General features: G+C 43.6%; 1 protein-coding gene across 4 annotated transcripts in view; it reads left to right on the forward strand.

Moving 5' to 3' along the window:
- The first annotated feature begins 435 nt into the window (after positions 1-435).
- Positions 436-18,472, forward strand: part of TRRAP (transformation/transcription domain associated protein) — a 170,515-nt gene continuing 152,478 nt past the window's right edge. For all 4 annotated transcript variants that reach the window (XM_075010296.1, XM_075010297.1, XM_075010298.1 and 1 more), the window contains exons 1-9: positions 436-464; positions 965-1,061; positions 2,096-2,251; positions 2,614-2,663; positions 5,843-5,953; positions 6,587-6,691; positions 7,415-7,498; positions 8,765-8,821; positions 15,416-15,541. In XM_075010296.1, the coding sequence (XP_074866397.1) occupies positions 2,152-2,251; positions 2,614-2,663; positions 5,843-5,953; positions 6,587-6,691; positions 7,415-7,498; positions 8,765-8,821; positions 15,416-15,541 (633 nt within the window). In that variant the 5' untranslated portion in view covers positions 436-464; positions 965-1,061; positions 2,096-2,151. The remainder of the gene's footprint in view (positions 465-964; positions 1,062-2,095; positions 2,252-2,613; positions 2,664-5,842; positions 5,954-6,586; positions 6,692-7,414; positions 7,499-8,764; positions 8,822-15,415; positions 15,542-18,472) is intronic.

Consider the following 18,472-nt stretch of genomic DNA (forward strand, 5'->3'; position numbering starts at 1 on the left):
ATCTGCGCCTGTCCGTTCAGGCTGTGGCTTTAACAGTAGGGCGGATGCTCCGCAAGGGAGCCGCAATGCGCGGGAGGTCACAGCGGGCCCCACTGGCACCTGCCAAGCGCCGCAGCATGGGCGCAGGGAGAGGGGGGCGCGTGGAGGGGCTCGAGGGACCAGGCTGGGCTGGGCTGGGCTGGGCGGGGCTGAAAGCCCGGTGCCCGGCTCTGGCTTGGGAGGTTCGGAGCGTATGGGCCCCAGGGTGCGAGGAGACCTCTGGTCGGAGAGGGAGGGGCTGGGGGACGAGGGCGGGGCAGCACGGCGCAGGGGGTGGGGCGCGAAGCCGTTCGCAGGCACCGGCGGCCGGAACTGAACTTCGTCAGCTTCCGTCGCGCGGTGGGCGTCGGTGCGCTGCGCCGGCTGCGGCCTCAGGTTGGAGGGCGGCCCGGGAGAGGTTTGCGAGCGGCGGATCGGCGGGGGTGGTAAGGCCCGGGGCGGGCTCCGGCCTGGAGGGAGGGAGCCCGGGAACTGGGCCGCGTGTCGGGGGGGGGGGGGGAGGTGAGACTGGGGCGGAACCGGGGGAGGGGGAGAACCTGTGGCTGGTGGTGGCCGTGGCTATCCCCCCCCCACCCCCCGTGTGTAGAGGGATATAGTGGTGGGTGTAGGGGCGTTCCCTACTCTAGCATTAGCGGGGAGAGGCGAGTATCTTCCTTAGTGCGGCGGGCGGGCATCTGGGTATGGGCGGGATGGGGATACCCTGTCCTGGTTGCGGTGAAAGATCTGAGAGCTGGGTAGGCTTAGCCCGCTGGGCTGCACAATCTGAGGGTGGAGGGTCAGGAGCTCTGGCCTGAACCATTGTGGAGATGGCAAAGGTGCCAAGGGCTTGGACCTGAGAGGAAAACCAGGCTGGTAGAAGGAGCTGGATCCAATATTGCCTTCGGGCATGTTTTTAAAATCAGTATCATGATTCACATAATTACAGGGTGAGAACACTAGCTGGAATGGGGTCTGCATAGATGGAGGCCAATCAGAGGGAAAGTGTCCCCCTCAGTCAGGAGAGAGACACCAAAACAGAGAAGGTAAGTTTAGAGAATAGTAGAGAAAGCTTTTCCTACAGGTGCTGTCATGAATTGCCACTGTGTTTGGACAAATCACAGACACACTCTGTTCCCCAGGGCTTCCTTATCTGTAAAATGGGTAGACCAGTTGTCACAAAGACATCACAGAACTTTACAGGAGTTTTGTGACATTAATAAACACTTGCAAAGTGATTTTAAGATGAAAGGTGTAGTAAAAAAATGCAGTATGTTTTTTTTTTAAACCTACATTGATCTGAAAGCTAAACCCAGTTAAGATGTCAGATATGACAGAAAATAAGCATGGGTTGTGCAGTGAAGTTGGCATTAAAGCACTGTGACATACAATGAAAACCAAAACCAACTGAACGTTTACTGCTTTCAAGTTTTACTGCATATTGGAAACTCAGATCGTGTGTTGAAAAGCTTGCTTCAGGTACCCTGAAACACTGTTGAGAGGAACTTAAAATGATATTATCAAGTTGGAATCCAATCAAGTTAAATATCAGAGAGGTAGCCAAGTTAGTCTTTATCTTCAAAAACAGCAAGAAGTTTTGTGACACCTTACAGACTAACAGATATTTTGGAGCATAAGCTTTCATGGGCAAAGATGAAGCGGGTCTTTACCCATAAAAGCTTATGCTCCAAAATATCTGTTAGTCTATAAGGTGCCATAGGACTTTTAATCAAGTTAATAGTATTGTTAAACTTCTTTTCTGTTGTGCTCCCACCTCTGAGTTCACTTACTTTTTTGTGGCTTTACAACTCTATTTTCTTAACTTTTTAGACTGTTACTATCCCCATTTGGTAGACCCATACAAAGAAGAGGGAAAGCTGACTATATACAATTGTGGAAAAGATGAGGGAACCATTTTTCTGATTGTTTCAGTTAATTAGATGTTATGAGTTGCAGTTATAGGCTTAAATGTGTCAGATACAATTTTTAAATTGATATTGCCTCTTTAACATAAAATGTTGTAGGATTAAATCACCAGTAAGCAATCATATATACACTATTTTTTGCTTTGTTTTTGTAGGTGGGCTGATTTTTTTTTCAGGTTTTTAATATACTCTCATTTGGTCCAAAAGAAAAATGGCCTTTGTTTCGACACAAGGACCCACAGTGGTTGACCAAACCACTTTGATGAAGAAATACCTCCAGTTTGTGGCTGCTCTAACAGATGTTAATACACGTAAGTTTATTTTCCATTTTGTAAGGAAATGTAAATCTTCTTTACTCATTTGCTTCATAGTGTCCTGTAATGTTTTCTATTGAGTTGGTTGGTAACCTGGAATGGAGTTTGCTTAACATTTCCTTTATTCTTGATAGTTTGAAGAAGCAAAATGATGAGCATTATTTTCTTGAGCCATAGAAATGTGAGAGTCTGAAGTGTGAGTGTGAAATTGTGTGATTGTGAGAATGTGTACCTTACAACTGGGCAATGATAGCTAAACTGATAAGATCTGATTGCTTCTTTTGTATGTGTATGCTTGATGGTATTTGTCAGGCTTTTGTCACATATTTAATTTTTCACTTGAATTTGCAATTTTTCAGCTGATGAAACAAAATTGAAAATGATGCAAGAAGTTAGTGAGAATTTTGAGGTAATTGCAAAACTAATTTATTTCTTGAATGATCTAAATGCAATATTTGTTGTCTGTTACTGCATATACCATATAGATTTCTGGTCTTGTGTTATTGTTTACTTAATTATTATATGTTTTTAACTAACGAAACCCTTATTTCATTTTTTAGCATGTCTTACATCTGTCTTGAAACTTATTCTCACAGGGATAGCCATGTTAGTTTGTATCTGTAAAACAAAAACAAACAAAACAAACAAATCAACCGGGAGTCCTGTGGTAATGTAGAGATTAAAGCTGTGTCTACACTACAAAGTTTTGACTACAGAAGAGGCTTTCTGTCAACAAAACTAGGGAGCGTCCACACTACAAATGAGTTTGGGCTAGAATCTGTCAACAGAATGCAGCAGTGTTCTCAACAGAGTTCTGTCTTGAAAGTGTGAGGCATATGTAGACAGAAAAGTAGTATAGATGCTTGGGTGGTGGGGGAGCTCTGTTGACAGAGGGGCTTCTGGTTCACCGGGCAGCTGTGTTTGCAGAGCTTGTGGTTGGCTGTTCTGTTGACAGAGGGCTGAGCAGTCTGGCCACTCTCTGTCAACAGAGGGCCCCCCATTAGGTGTGAATGTCTTCTAAAGACAGAAGTTCTGTTGGCAAAAGTCTGACAGTGACTTCTGTCGACAGAACTTTGTAGTGTAGACCTCTTCAGTGCTTACCATGTAACCTGATCAACTTGTCTGTGGAATGGTTTGTCTAAGTCCAGGTGCACATTTGATTTAACACATTTAACTTGAAGTAGCAAGCTGTGTGTAGGTAGTATTTTTGGTGTGGGTTTTTTTTTTTTTCAGGTGGGAGATTGACTTATGCAAAGGTTTAGAGGCGAGGATGAGTTGTCACATGTGGATATATTCCTTGTGGACTTCAGTGAAATGAGGGAGATAGCACTGACCCTTTTCTGTTTGCGCTGGTTGGTGGGACTAGCAAGCCCTATGGATTTAGTGCCTGTCAGGTGTTGTGTGGTGTTTTCTCTTGAGTGACCCCTTCAGTGTGTTGCGGGGAGCAGTGGCAGCCTGAATTCCTGCAGTACATTTACACTAAACGGAAGATTGACGAGGTGATGGTCCATTTTCAGGTGTGCGATTTAGCGTGTCTAGTGAGGTCATGCTAAATTGAACTGTCAGGGCTCCACCTTCAACCCTGGTACTCCTCACTGTCACCAGGAGTAAGGGAGGTTGATGGGATAGTTTCTCCCTGGACTTCCCACTGTGGGGATGGTAGGAAAAGTCGATTTATGATATGTCAGCCCCAGCTACGTAAGTCAAATCTAGAGCTGTGTGTCTCAAATCAGTTTGTCACCATAGTGTATACCTGGCCTTAGTTTTTGGAAGGGAGCAGGAGGCCTGCAGTTCCTGCTTCTGTTGCTGAGGCTCAGCTGATAAATGTCCATTTTAATCTCAACAACTTTTAAAATGTATATCTCTGTGGTAGTCCTGTTATATCAACATGCTGCCTTACACTTGGCATTGCAAAATCTTTTGGGAGCAGAGACTCTCTTTGCACAAGGCCTAGTGTTGTGGGATCCTCCTGGCTTATGACTGGGGCCTCTAAACTACCACAAACCAAATAATAAAATTAGGAGCGCTTAGATTAAAATGAACTGGCTGTAAAACATGTTCTGTAAGTGTGTGTACATATGAATGAATGTGAATAAATTGTTCAAAGTTTTCACTATACATTGGTAAAGAGCTGCATTTTTGTTTGTGCCTAATCTAAATACTTGTTAGAGACATTCTGGGATACTTTGGAAGTTTACCTAATAATAATGTTTTGTTGAATATAGCTGAGAATTTCCAAGTAAAACTTAGGATGGCTAAACTAGGCTTCTGAATTTAAGTGCTGCACTTACAAATGGAAACAGCTTGCTCCGCTTCTGCTGTTCCCAACTTCGTAGCAAACAAAACAGCAGCATAAGCTTAGTCTTCACAATAGAAAGAAATAGAAAAGATTAATTCTAACTTTTCTGCAGATGTATGTACCACAAAAATAACTACCTGTAGTCTGTACAGTAAGCCCTCAAAATGCATGATTTCACATTGCCCTTAACTCACATTAACGCGAATTAAGCACAACTCAACATCACACTGGCCCCGGCTCAGCGCCCCCCAACCCCACTCACCACCTGCGCAGGGTTCTGGCTCATGCCTGCATCTGGCTCCGGCTCAACACCCCCTTCCCCCCACCCTGGTTCAAACCCTCCAAATGTGACTCCGGTTCCATTCTCCTGCCCTGGTTCAACCCCCGTGTGGCCAACTCACTACCCCCCACCCCCGGCTTGCATAGCTCTGGCTCAATCCGTTCACAGCTCTGTTTCAACACCCCCCTTCCCCGGCGCATGGCTCTAGTTCATCCTCCCCCTGGTTCAGCCCCACTGCACCTGCCTCCCTTTCCAACCTCCTGCCCCGGTTCAATCCCCATGTGGCCTGGCTCACCACTCTATGCATAACTCTGCCGCAATTCCCCTCCTACATGGCTCTGGCTCAACTCCACCCCCATGCCCCTCTGCTGCCCTAACCCACCCCAGGTTTAACTCCCCTGCCCCTCTTCCATGGCCCCAACCCACTGTCAGGCTTAACCTGCCCCAACTGCCCTCCTCAGCCCCAGAATTTACTTTGCAAAAGGAGCTCCAGGTACTCCCACTGATTCCCCAGCTCCAGAATGTGTGTTCTGCTGGGGAAAAAGCAGCCTCCGACTAATGCAAAATTTGGGTTACACGAGGGTGTATGGGAACAGAACCCTCACGTAAATTGAGGGTCTGGTGTACTTAGACGAGAGGACTTCAATGTCATTGAACTAGTGAGTTCACTGCACTCAGGAATTTTCGTCAGCCCTTTCATTTGAAATGGTAACACTTACAGTATTTCAGAAGGTATTTTTTTAGATGAGAGTTTAAGGTGTCAGCCTTCCCTTTCTGGTGTATTTTTCCTATGTTCAATTTTATTAATTTTAATGTCAATTTTAACTTCCTTCTTGTTAGAAGGTGGTTGATTGCTAATGCTTTCTCAGTGGCAAGTGGCGTATAACTTCTGTATGTTGATGGAAGCCTGTGTAGCATGTGTATTACAAGTAATTGGTTAAATCACCCTTGAAATGAGAATATTTGTGTGCTTAAAGACATCTTTTTTTCTGTTTATTTTAATGATTAGAATGTGACATCATCCCCTCAGTATTCTACGTTCCTAGAACACATCATCCCTCGATTTCTCACCTTTCTGCAGGATGGAGAAGTGCAGTTTCTGCAGGAGAAACCAGCACAGGTACACAGCAACCGTTATCTTTTGTGCAGTTTGAACTTACTTATTCAGAAACAGGCATGCATTTCAAGAGAGAGTTGAGGGAGCGAAGTTGGTTTTGAATATAGGCTATATTGTACGAAGAGGGAGAATTGAAAGTCTGTACTGTTCTCAATACAACACTTGTTAAATAAAGTTGGCCATTCTGTTTTGCAAGTAGGTATATTGATCTCTTCTCCCATCATTTAGCAGTAGTGTACATGTTACAATGGTCTGTTACTGAGAGATGGTCACAACTGACCAGTTTGCATTTTAGAGTTGAAAGCAAAATTTGAAGCTTTACTGTAAAATAGTTAATGATAAACTATTCTGGTAATTTAAATTGCAAATTAAGAATACAAATTAAATTTGTGCCATCGTTTATGGCCAAATATTTGAACACTAGAAGAAAGTATTAGGTATTCTTATGTATGCATTTAATCTGTTTGGGAAAAGAGCTTTTTTAATAAAGAAAGAAAGCCTATGGTTTGTCATGTTAGTGAATTAACATAATAAGGTACTATTAAATTGTAAAAGAAATCTTTTTTTTAATGATTTAAGGATTGTCCTTACAAAGTTTTGATTTAAATTCTAATAGCCATCTTTTTTTATTTACAGCAATTGCGAAAACTAGTTCTTGAAATAATTCATCGAATACCAACAAATGAACATCTTCGTCCCCATACCAAAAATGTTTTGTCTGTGATGTTTAGATTTCTAGAGGTATTTTTATTTACTTCACATTGTTAAAACTGGGCTTCAGATTTTTAGAGAGACTCTTCTTTATCCTCCCTCCCAAAAATAGAGTTCTGACTGCACGGATGGTTGGAGTTAGATAATATTCAGAATGGACTTTTGGATGGGTTTGTTCCATTGCTGCTAATTGCACTTTTTGCGCTGTTGGGACTGGAGAAGTTGGGCAGTTGACTAGTCTTCACTGTAACAGTTCCTGATAGCTTACTCTAGGTAAGATGTTAGGAAAGAATGGTTTACATAAGTAAAGAGGAGAGGTTCATGGCCTGTTTTAAATCTCCTCTGCCATCCCCCACGCCCTCCACATTCAGATGCTTATTTGTGTAACGAGGCCCAGTATAACCTGCTCCTGTATGAAAGGGTCACTGTGCCTGTGAGGAGCCCTGTTGACTTGGATTAATCAATGGGGGCTTTGCAAAGGGGTCTTCCTAGTTAAAGTAGATTGTGGGATTGAGGCCTAATCTTACCTAGGGTACAGCCTCAATATTTCCATCGACATTTTAATGGGATAGCCATATACACAGATTGCAAGACTGTGTTTTGATAAGTAACATGTCTAAAATAGATGTTTTCTTGGTGGAAGTTAATATTGGGCAGAAACTTTTAGGTGGCTGAGGTTAAATTAGGGCCATAAACAATTTAAGTTGAAGTTGTTTAAGAGAACAACAGACTAATTAAATAAATGTTTTCCAGACTGAGAATGAAGAAAATGTACTTATTTGTTTGAGAATAATTATTGAACTACACAAACAGTTTCGACCACCAATTACCCAAGAAGTAAGTTGTATTTTATTATGTGATATAGAAAATTTACTTTAGGTGATGTTTGCCTGAATTTGTCTCTTTATAGCATATTTAATTGATTAAAATCTTTGTGCCACATTCCGTGATAGAGAGGAGTTAATGTGATATGCGGATATCCTGCATTTTAAAAAGTTTCCTGAGAATCAATGCTTCAGGTGAGGATTGTGCCATGGCTCATATTCTTGATGGTTTTACTGTGGAGCAGCATCAGCTTTGCTCTCAATACTTATGAGCCATCTGACTTGATTTATTGCAGCAGAGTAACAGTCTACTGTTCTAGCCAAATATGCAACTGACTAGCTTTCAGTCAGTTTCACTCTGATGGTATTATTCTTGCTGGAAGTCCATGTGCAGAAACAGTTGCACCTGCGTGACCTTGGAGAAAAGTCAGAAGGAGAATAAATACATAGACGGGAAATGACAGCTAATGTTCTCTCTAACATTTTCCATCCTTGTGCATGATACATTTTATATGTACCCAGGCACGTGGAAATATGCCCCACTAGGAGAAACCCAAACCTATCTGTGGGTACTCTGCTAATCAGTTGGGTGTCACTCAGTTGTGGCACAAGCACTCAGTTTACAGGGAGCACTGGTGGCAGCTCAGAACATTCCAAATGAAAGATAAGGACTGAAAGCTGGAACATCATGATACAGTGAACCATAAGATTCTATATGAGTGGGGAAGGGCCAGCATCTCAGGATATGGAGGTGAACCACCAAAAAGAGAGAACCCAGGAGAGAAGAAATAAAATATGGGGCTATATTTTTCTGAGAAGGAAAAGAAAACCAGAATAGGAACAAATAGGAAGTCAGCAATCTATGTAACGTCTCATACTGTACTCATAGCCCTACTAGTAGAGCATTGTACAAAAACTAGAAAACCAAAACTTTTTCCTCATCCCACCTTTGAGAAGATTTAATATTTTTGGAATAATGTAATCAAGGTGTATATGTGTTTGAATGATTATCACAAGGGTCTTTCTAGTGCTATTCAAGTTTGATGTTTATAGTAAACTGTCTTGATAGCCAAAAGAAACTCACCAAAGGTATTGTCCAAATCTATTTTAAATTTTTGAGGATTCACCTCCCTACTTAAATTACTTTCAGCTCTTTAGTTTCACTTAACAAAAGATTCTTAAAAGTACATTTTTTGCTATATCAATACAAGGAGCCTAAGATAATGAAATTGATTCCCTCTTTTTTCTGACACTAATCCTGACATTCTTACCTTCCTAGATTCATCATTTTTTGGACTTTGTGAAACAGATTTACAAGGAACTTCCAAAAGTGGTGGTAAGTCATTTCCTGCCTTCTGTGGTTACCCTATGTGTACTCAGTGCCTGAAGGCTATACTACTTGTTTTCATTTGTGCCCATTATAAAATGTACTAGCAGATGTACCTGGCATGGCTTGGCTTTTTAACTGAAGTAATTTTTTGAAAACAAATGAAAAAGGTGTGTGCTTTTTCCCCCCCCCAAAAAAGAATTAAAGTGAAGTTTGGAGTAGGGTTCAGGGATGAGGAGGGCCGGGGTGGATGGCTTAGGGTAGAGGGTTTGTGGGGGCTCAAGGTGGAGGAGCTCAAAGCAGGGGGTGGGGATGTAGAAGTTAAGGCAGGTGGGAGGTGCAGAAGATAGGGTGGAGGTCTCAGAACAGGAGCCTGGGAGGTGGGAGTTGGTGGTGAGGGTGATGTTGCTCCCACAGCAGTTCCTCCCGGGGGGGCTAGGACAGTGCTACCTGGCCAGTGGCGGCTCCTCAGGGAGCCGTGGCTACATTTCCCATGCAGCAACTCCTGAGAAGGATCTGTGTGCTTGTTGGGTGGGAGCTGGGGTTCTGTGAGGTGACCTTGGCTTTCGGCTGTTCTCCTCACCTGCTGACTGTGGGTCGGGGGAGGAGCAAGCTCCCAACCTGCAGTGGCTGTTCCCCAGGCCTGCAGCTTCTCCAAGGGGTCTTTTCTTGGGGTAATGGCTACTCCATCCTACAGCCTGTTGGGGGCAGGGCAGCCCTGTGTGGACTGATCCTGGACCTTGTCTGCCCCTGCCTCCCTCCCCTGGCTCTGCATTGGTCTGCAAGGGGGAGCAGTACTTTGTGGAGTTGCCCCCAGCAGTCCCCTCGATCCTGCAGCCTGTTTGGTGGAGTGCTCCAAGGCGGGTGTCCACCTCTAATGCCCCCTGTGGCCTACAGGCTGTCTGGGGGAGGGGAAAGACCAGGCGTGGGGGCTGCCCCTGCCTTCAGTAGACCCCTGAGGCCACCAGGCTGTTGAAATGGGGGCGAGGCTCTGGGGTGTGAGTTCCTCCTCCCCACAACCTCCGGGCTGTTTGTGGGGACAGTCTCCAGTTTGCAGACTGTCTGGGTACTGCCCCCCCACCCCCCTTCAAACAGGCCCATCTGCGACTTGTAGCGTCTCCGTGGAGCGGGGAGGGGGCAGGCTCTGGGGCAGAGGAGCTACGTGCCTGGTCTTTGTGGACCCCAGCCCTGTTGATGTCTCTCTGGGTTCTGCTGCTGCCCCCAGTGGCCACACTCAGTATTGTGTCCCACCTGTCTGCACCTCTCCCTTTCGTCTTTGTCCTCTTTCTGCCTCCTCCCTTTCCAGGCACAACCAAACCCTGACCCTGGTTTAAGTTAGGGTAACAGGAAGCTGCATACCAAATTTTGTGGCCATAGCGCTTATGGTTTAAGAGGAGTTCTTGGAAAAAGAAAATTAAAATTAGTACAGCAGAGAGACATTGTAAAATACATTTATTGATCAAAATGACCTTTTTGAAGTTACTGACATGTAACTAATGCTGTTTTAAAGAAAATGAAAAAGTAAGGCTATAACAATTGCTACTTTTTAAAAAGTGAGAAATTAGCGGTTTTCTACTGAGTTCTTACTTTGTGATTAACCTTCACTTCAAACTACAATTTAACCAGCTTTAGCAATGAGGTCAATAGTAGTTTAATCAGGAATTCTTAATTTGCTTTGACTTGGAGCCTAATTCTGGACTCTCATGCAAGTTTTCTTTTTTTTTTTTTAAACAAATAAAAACCAAACAGTTGCTGGGTCGTCTTGCCTGGGAGAATAACTACTGTTTGGAGGCATGCATTTTAAGTGTGCCCTGACTCTCAAATCCTGATTTCTGCCTTTTTCTTAATGCTTAATAAGCAGAATTGAATTTGTAGAAATTATTTCAATCAGTAGTGATTAAACTGAGAATATTAGTAATCTGTAGTTTTTAGTCTCATGTTCAAGTCTTCTTAGTGTGATGCACTGGCTAGTAACAGAAGGTGTGAAACTTGTTTTTGTCATGTTCAGTTACACAGTATCTTAATGCAAGGGTGAGCAAACTTTTTAAGTCAGGTCCCACTTTTTGTCCCTACAATTGGCAGGACCACCCCAGCCTGTCCAATATAATCTAAACCGATGGGAAATTTCAGTTATGTTCATAAGAAAAAACACTCTTTTGGCATGTGTAGAAAATAAGTACGTAGAATGTATTGAACAGTATGTAAAGGTGAATATACATGCCTAAAACAGTAACGTGTTTCAACATTTTAATGACCTGGATGAGTCTTGAGACCCAGCAGCTGATTGTGCTGCGCCCCACTTATGAAATTTCATCCCCCCCACCCCTCCCTTTGCTCACCTTGTTTTAGTGTTTGCCATCTTGAAATTGAGATTGAAAAGGAGTAAAAATGCATGTGTTGCAAGTCAGGCTTTACGTTTTATGCAGGAAGAGAGCAGCATTCATGATGTGCTGTCTAAGGAGACTCTTTACTTCAGTCATGGGCTCCACAGAGTCAGGTGCAGTTTTGGTAGGCCCTATGACCTCATTAGTGGCAAGTACATTTTAGTAACATTGCTAATCTATAGAATTACAGGTTTTTTAAATCTATGACCACAAAGATCTCCTGTAGGTGGGAGTACTTCATGTGCTTGTGACTTGGAATCTTGTAGCCATCTCTTCCCTTTGGAGCTGCCTGTGTGTCTTCTAAACCATCATGCTACCTACCATGAAGGTATAAAAAGGAAGCAGCTTTGACCATCGTTCTTGCTTTCTATTTACTGCCTGAGGAACTGAATTGGAGCACAACATCTTCTTACTTCCCCATAGCTCTTGGGGATAGGATTACGGTTTTCTCTTTTTTTTTTTTGTTTCTTTTTGTTTAATTTAAGATGGTTAATGTCACCTCCTCTGCCCTCTTCATTCTTCCTGCCTTCTCCTCCCCTCTCTCCCAGCTCCTTGTTTTCTTTTAAGTCTCATGCCTGATAGCTAAGACTAGGTCTCCAGGCTTTAAAATGTGCACTGCCTGTGAGACAGCTACACCTGTGAATAATACACAAAATGCCTGTTTTGTTTACGGGAATCTGTTCTCCCAAACAGCTATATAACTTCTAACTCCATCTTTTTAAGCACACATAGAAGGTACTTGATGGGCACTTGATGTTATTTTTGCTGGAAAAGAGAAAATTTTCACTGTGAGCTTCCTGCTCGAGAGCTCTCTGCTCCTGTTCATGAACTTATTTCAACTTATGTTTCAGCTACAAGTGATGCAACTTGGAGGCTTAAGAGGTCTTTTGATTCTGGGAGGTCCTGACATACTGAGACTTCTATTTGCTCTTAGGGGCTACGTCTACATGAGCCCCAAACTTTAAAATGGCCACGCAAATGGCCATTTCGAAGTTTACTAATGAAGTGCTGAAATGCATATTCAGTGCTTCATTAGCATGTGGGCGGCCGCGGCACTTCGAAATTGACGCGCCTCGTCGCCGCGTGTCTCATCCAGACGTCTCATCCTATGACCTCATGGGAATAAGGGGACTTCGAAGTAGGCAGGGTCCCTTCGAAAAGGAGACGCGCGGCGGCGAGGCGCGTCAATTTCAAAGTGCCGTGGCCGCCCGCATGCTAAGGAAGCACTGAATATGCATTTCAGCGCTTCATTAGTAAACTTTGAAATGGCCATTTGCGTGGCCATTTTGAAGTTTGGGGCTCGTGTAGACACGGCCAGGAAAAGAGAACTGATGCAAACAGGATTTTTAGTCTTTGAAAAATCAGTATAAATGTGACTTTGAAAAAGCAGAGATACCTGGAGACAACTTGGCAACAGCCAGCATCCTGAGGATAGGCCAAAAGGGAAAGGTAAAAGTCGTCATGTTTCTGAAATGCCTAAGCCTGCTCCTTCAAACTTACATTTTGTGCCACGATTCTGTGAAACCCAGGTCTTTTGATATGATGCTGTAGCTTTTGTCTTCAGTGACCAATATAGCTTCTTAAGTAGAGTTGGCATTGGTTTACTGTATGGTATCGAGTCAGTGGTACACCTTCATAAGGTGTTATCTGCTGAGATAGCTGCATTGGGAACCATTGGTTACAGTACCATTGGCACCATTGTCTTCCTCCTGGCCTTGCTAATTTTACATCTGCTGCAGATCTCGCTGTCACCCTGGAACTCGAATCCTGTTTGCTGAATGTCACTCCTTCATCTGTGGTGTCCAAACTTCTGTGGGTACTGTAGCACAGAGACCAAAGATGGACCTGTCTGCATTCCTCCTCAGTGGTACCAGCATCTACCTTTCATACTATGATGTCACCTGAGTTTGTTTCTGCACTTCAGGGATCTACATCTCCTTTAGAAGAATTCTGCTCATTTTCCTTTGGTAGCAGATGTTCTCCTAGGAGATCTTCTCATTTGCTGGAGTGATTCCTGAGAGAAACCTTGAAGGGAGTTGCACATCTCATGCTTTTTTTCATGTTCTTTCGTTCCATCTATTTGGCACAATATGACTTGACTTTATGGGAAAAGACCAGGACCTAATGTTCTGCATAGGATCTTCAGCCATTCCTGGCTTAGAGCCATGTACAGCTGCATTAAAATCTAACATAGTCACCTTCCAAAATGATTCTGCAGATCATCTAAGCAGAAAGAGCTCCGCCACATGTGAGTGGGATCTGAAAGACTGCACTAAATCAAATGTTGCTAAATAGAGTTCCCTAAATTAAAATGTTTGCTACCAGTGTGAACAGTTACGCTTCTGATTTGTTGTGAGAATAACCTGGGGAAATGTATTTCTCAATTTTATTAATTCCCAGAGTCCTTAGATATATTGGGACAAAGTCTAGGTGATGATGATAGCTCAAGTTTTGATTCATCTGTTTTGATATTCTGACCTGATGAATCTGTCAGGCTACTTCTTGTGCTTCCAGATTTTCTGCATGTCATTCTGGAAAGCCAAGGCCTGGTGCTGTACACTGACCTCGTATCTCTACACATGACAGCATGTTGATTAGCTGACTAAGTTCTCTGGGCAGTTGCTGTACAAAAGCTTCTGATCCAGAGCAAAAGGCCTCTGAGAAACATGTTTCAAGCTAAATGGAGCCATTTCTTGTTGTAGTCCACTGAGACTTATTCATTTCTTGGGTCCTTATATTCCAACTCTTTTAGACTTCTTGCCTTTGAAACATTCAAAACTGTCTGTTAATTCTGAGAGTGTCATGTGGCCACTATCATCATATCACCCATCCTTTGAGAGTTAGTTAGAAGTGGTTTCATATAAGCCAATGTATACACTTAACCTGTAGTTTTTCTTAAACCTCATGACTTTCACTTGGACCTGGTCTGCACTACATGGACTGGCATAATTTGTCTTACATTGTCCTAATTATTGTCAGTGTTTATACTGCAGCTTTTTCCTGCTGGCGTCAGTGTCCTACTACACTGACACAATGACTCTGTCTAGCTGAGAGGCTTATATTGGTGTAGTTTTGTTTCTGGAGACATTGCATCACCCTTGCATTATTTACTTTGGCTGTGGACTGCTTTGTCAATTTCATGGTAACAGGGCCAAGTGGCTGGACCCTATCCCTGGCTGGAAGTCTTGGCTGTTGTGTCAATTCCATGGCTACTTGCTAGAGCAGTGAAATTGATAAGGCCGTCCAGCATCTTATAGGGAGTGGGTGGGGGAAGAGTTCAGAAGCATCATGGAATGGAAGGCGGCAGCTAGCTGGGAGACCAAGAGCTTGTGGGGTCTGCTCCGACACACTGCCATTCCTAGGTGGAAGTACTTCTGGTGAGGGCGTGTATCATTAACCCAGAGAGAGTAGTGTGGAAAGTCGACCGAATATAGGTCAACTTGTGTTTCATGTGCAGACGGATCCTTAGCTATTTTAGGGCTATGTCCCTTTATCTTTCAAAAAAAAGCCATTTCTTAAATTACCCAGACTTTTTGTGGCATTTGGTGGTAAGTTAACAGTGCAGGTTGTTTTCTCTGGAAGACTCCTAAGTGGGTTACAGATTGCATTTAGGTTTCCTATGCATTAAACAACCAACCTTTTTCTTCTCAAGGTACGTATGCTCTAGGTGAGGCCTCAGTTAACTTCTGTTTTATTGTTTTGAGCATGCTTTATTTCTGATATTTATAAAGCAGCAATTTGGAGTTTTGTGCATATATTTATCAAACATTGCTCCATTGTGACAGCTTTGAGCTCAAATGCCCAGTTTGTTAGCACTCTTATACGGTCATTATAGGTAAGACTGCTGTTACACATCTCCTTGAGTGGCAACTGCTCCTTGAATTCCTTGAAGATTTGTTGTTGTTTTGTTTTTTGTTCACATGTATCTTGTGATCTGCCCTCCTCCTGCTCATGTGGAGTCCTTAACTGGATTGTCTGTAATGAAAGAACTTTGTGGGACTGTTTGATCTCTTATGTTCTTTGCACTCCCCAAAGGACTATGCAGGAAATATTTGGTCTCAGTGGAAACTGCTGGCTTAAAGTTTGTGGGCTTAAAGCTACGGTGGGATCCTTAGGCACAGATCCACCCCAAAGAACTCCAGAAAGGAAAGTGACCTTTTTTCTGGAATAATTAGCAGAAGTATTTCTTTCTTAACACTTTTCTTTTGTGTGTCTGTAGAATCGATACTTTGAGAATCCTCAGGTGATCCCAGAGAATACTGTTCCTACCCCAGAAATGGTTGGTATGATTACAACAATTGTGGTGAAAGTAAATCCTGAGCGGGATGACAGTGAAACAAGAACCGTGAGTATTTTGACTCATGACCTCAAACACTTGTAAAAATGTCTGTATGTTAAAAATAAAATCCTATGGAAAATAGCTAACCACATAAAAAGGATGTTTATCCCTTCAAACTTACTAGCCATAGCGATAGGAATGGAAGAAGATGCAGCTTTTATATTGGGCCCATTGCATCGTGTAGACTGCATTCAACTCCCAGTGAAATTAACAGGAAAAACTCCTGTCGATTTGATGTGGAGGTGGCTCACATCCTGAGTAAGCTATGACCTCACATGAAGAGTGGGGGGAAAACCTGTTAGCTCATATAATTTCTCTGTGGTGGGGCTTATTTGGCCTGGTTTAGGGCCATGTTGCTGTCCTCAGTTTTTTCTTCCTCAGCAGTCAATCATACGTCATGCTGTTAGTGATTTTTCAAAAATTCTCTCCTTGTGGTAATGTCATTTATTCCCATAAAGTTAAAAACAGCACACTCCTTTCACCCAGCCTACCTCAGCTGGATACTGCTTCTAGCAACTTCTTTCCTCGTTATTCTGCGTAGAAGTTCAGGAGAGTTAACCAGCCCTAGGCCACCTCATAGACTCTTTCCATGTAGTGCTTTCTGTTCTTAGAGTATGTCTAAAGTCAGATCTGTTAAAGTCGACTTTTGAACACTAGATATTATAAAGCTGAATCTGAGCATCCTAAACTGCTAAAAAAGTGAGTTTAAGGTGTCCCCACAAGATCACCAGTCAGCAGTGGAAGCAGTGCATTGCGGGTACCTGTTCCACAGTTCCTGCACTCGTTGCATTTTGGGATTTTGTGCAGGTTTGTCACGTGGGAAGGAAAAAGTCACCACAAGTGACTCTGGGTTCCTGATATCATCCCACAATTAATTTCCTTCACTTACCACGCCAGAATGCCATTTTTATTGGATTTATATTGACTGTCATACGCCATTACAAATGCTAATATGGATACTAAGTTGCTTCAAAGTTTGTTGCAGTGTTTTGTGCTCAGTTCATACACTGCGATGCAGTATCTCCTGAACGTGCTGCCTGTGCAATATCAGCTCATTGCTGCCACGGGCACTAGATGGATGCCTGGAGGGAAGCACCGTGAGCTTTCTGGCAGCACTGGAAACACTGCACAGTGTGGAGTGCTGGTTCTGGACCCATGAAACCAGCTCAGACTGGTGGGATCACATAGTTTTGCAGACGTGGGATGATCAGCAGTGGCTGTGAAACTTCTCCATGCATAAGACCGCTTTCAAGGACCTTTGTGAACTGCTGCCTTCCACCCTGAAGTGCAGTGATACCAGAATGAGACCTGCTTTGACGGTTGAGAAGGGTGTGGCAATTGCTCTATGGACATTTGCAATGACAGGCAGCTAACACTCAGTTGGAAGTCAATCTGGAGTGGGTAAATCTACATCAGGGGCTTCAGTCAGCCAGGTAGTCAAGGCGATCCGTATGCTTTTTCTGTTGGAAACAATGACTCTGGGGGATGTACAGGAGGTAGGGAGCCCTATGGCATCAAATCCATCCACTAACTGCTGTGGGGCCGCAGATGGAATGCACATCCCCATCCTGGCCCTGGACCACCAGGCCTCAGAGTACATTAACCTCAAGGGGTGCTTCTCTGTGGTGTTGCAGGCATTGGTGGATCACAAAGGTCGTTTCACTCACATCAACATGAGGTGGTTGAGAAGGGTTGCGTAACACACAAATCTTTAGGCATTCTGGTCTGTTTACAAGGCTCCAGAGTGTAACTTTTTTCCCAGACCAGAAAATTAACATTGAGGGCATGGAAACGCCCATAGTGGTTTCGGGTGATCCTGTTTACCCCCTGGTCCCTTGGCTCATGAACCCACAGGCTCCATGGACTCCAGTAAGGAGTTCTTTTAACTACAGGCTGAGTAGGTGCAGAATGGTGGTAAAATGTGCCTTTGCCTCTTTAAAAGCCAGGTTCAGGTTCCTTCTGACTCACTTAGACCTCAGTGAAGAAGACACTGCCCTTGTCATTGGGGCATGCTGTATTTTTCATAACATTTGCCAGTTCAGCAATGAAAGTTTCATGCCTGTTGTGGAGGGGAAGGAAGGAGGGGACTGAGGCAGAGATTCTGGCAAGAAAGTATTAGCAACCATCCCCAAGGGAAAATAGGAAAGCCCAGAAAGAGGCACTGAAAATCAGGGATACCTTGAAAACTGTTTGTGAATGATTATGATGGGTGTTAACTGTCTCATCCCCATCCATGGGCTGTGTCTACACTACGTTCCCACTTTGGAAGGGAATGCAAATGCAGCTGATTGGAAATGGAAATGAGATGCTGATTTGCATATCACACACCTCACTTGCATAATCACAGCCATTTGCTGTTCCAGAAGTCCTGATTTCAGGGAAGAAAACAACCAGTGTAGATGGGGTTCATTTGAAAGGAAACCCCCTGCTTTCAAAAGCACCCTTTTTCCTGAAAAATATGAGGCAACCACTTATGAGTGGGACTGGGGCCTCTCTGTTGTCTTGCAAGGTCAGGCTGTGATAAGATAAATGTAGAAATATTAATGGCATTATTGATAGCAACATTTTTATCTTTACTCGGAACGATGACCATGCTGACAGAATGAATGGCTGTCTGTCTTTTATTAAACAACGTATTGCAACTGCAGGGTCATTATGGTGACTCTTAACCCTGCAGAAAGCATGATTCCAATCATAACAATTAAACCTCAGCCTCAGAAGAGCTCAATCTTCAACATCATGGTAAGATATCTTTGGTTCATGGGGAAAAAAATTAGCTGATTGTCTGAGCCCATCTGTCTTAAAGCAATGCTGCGGGATGGGCGGGGGGAGGCTGTTGTGTGTCCCAGCAGACACTAACCCAAGGGGGCAGTGTGTGACTGCATCATGGCATTATTAAAGCAGCGCCTGGATTTTTAAGTGGCTGCTCCAGGAGTT

The sequence above is a fragment of the Carettochelys insculpta genome, chromosome 16, assembly GCF_033958435.1.
Source record: "Carettochelys insculpta isolate YL-2023 chromosome 16, ASM3395843v1, whole genome shotgun sequence".
NCBI lineage: Eukaryota > Metazoa > Chordata > Testudines > Carettochelyidae > Carettochelys > Carettochelys insculpta.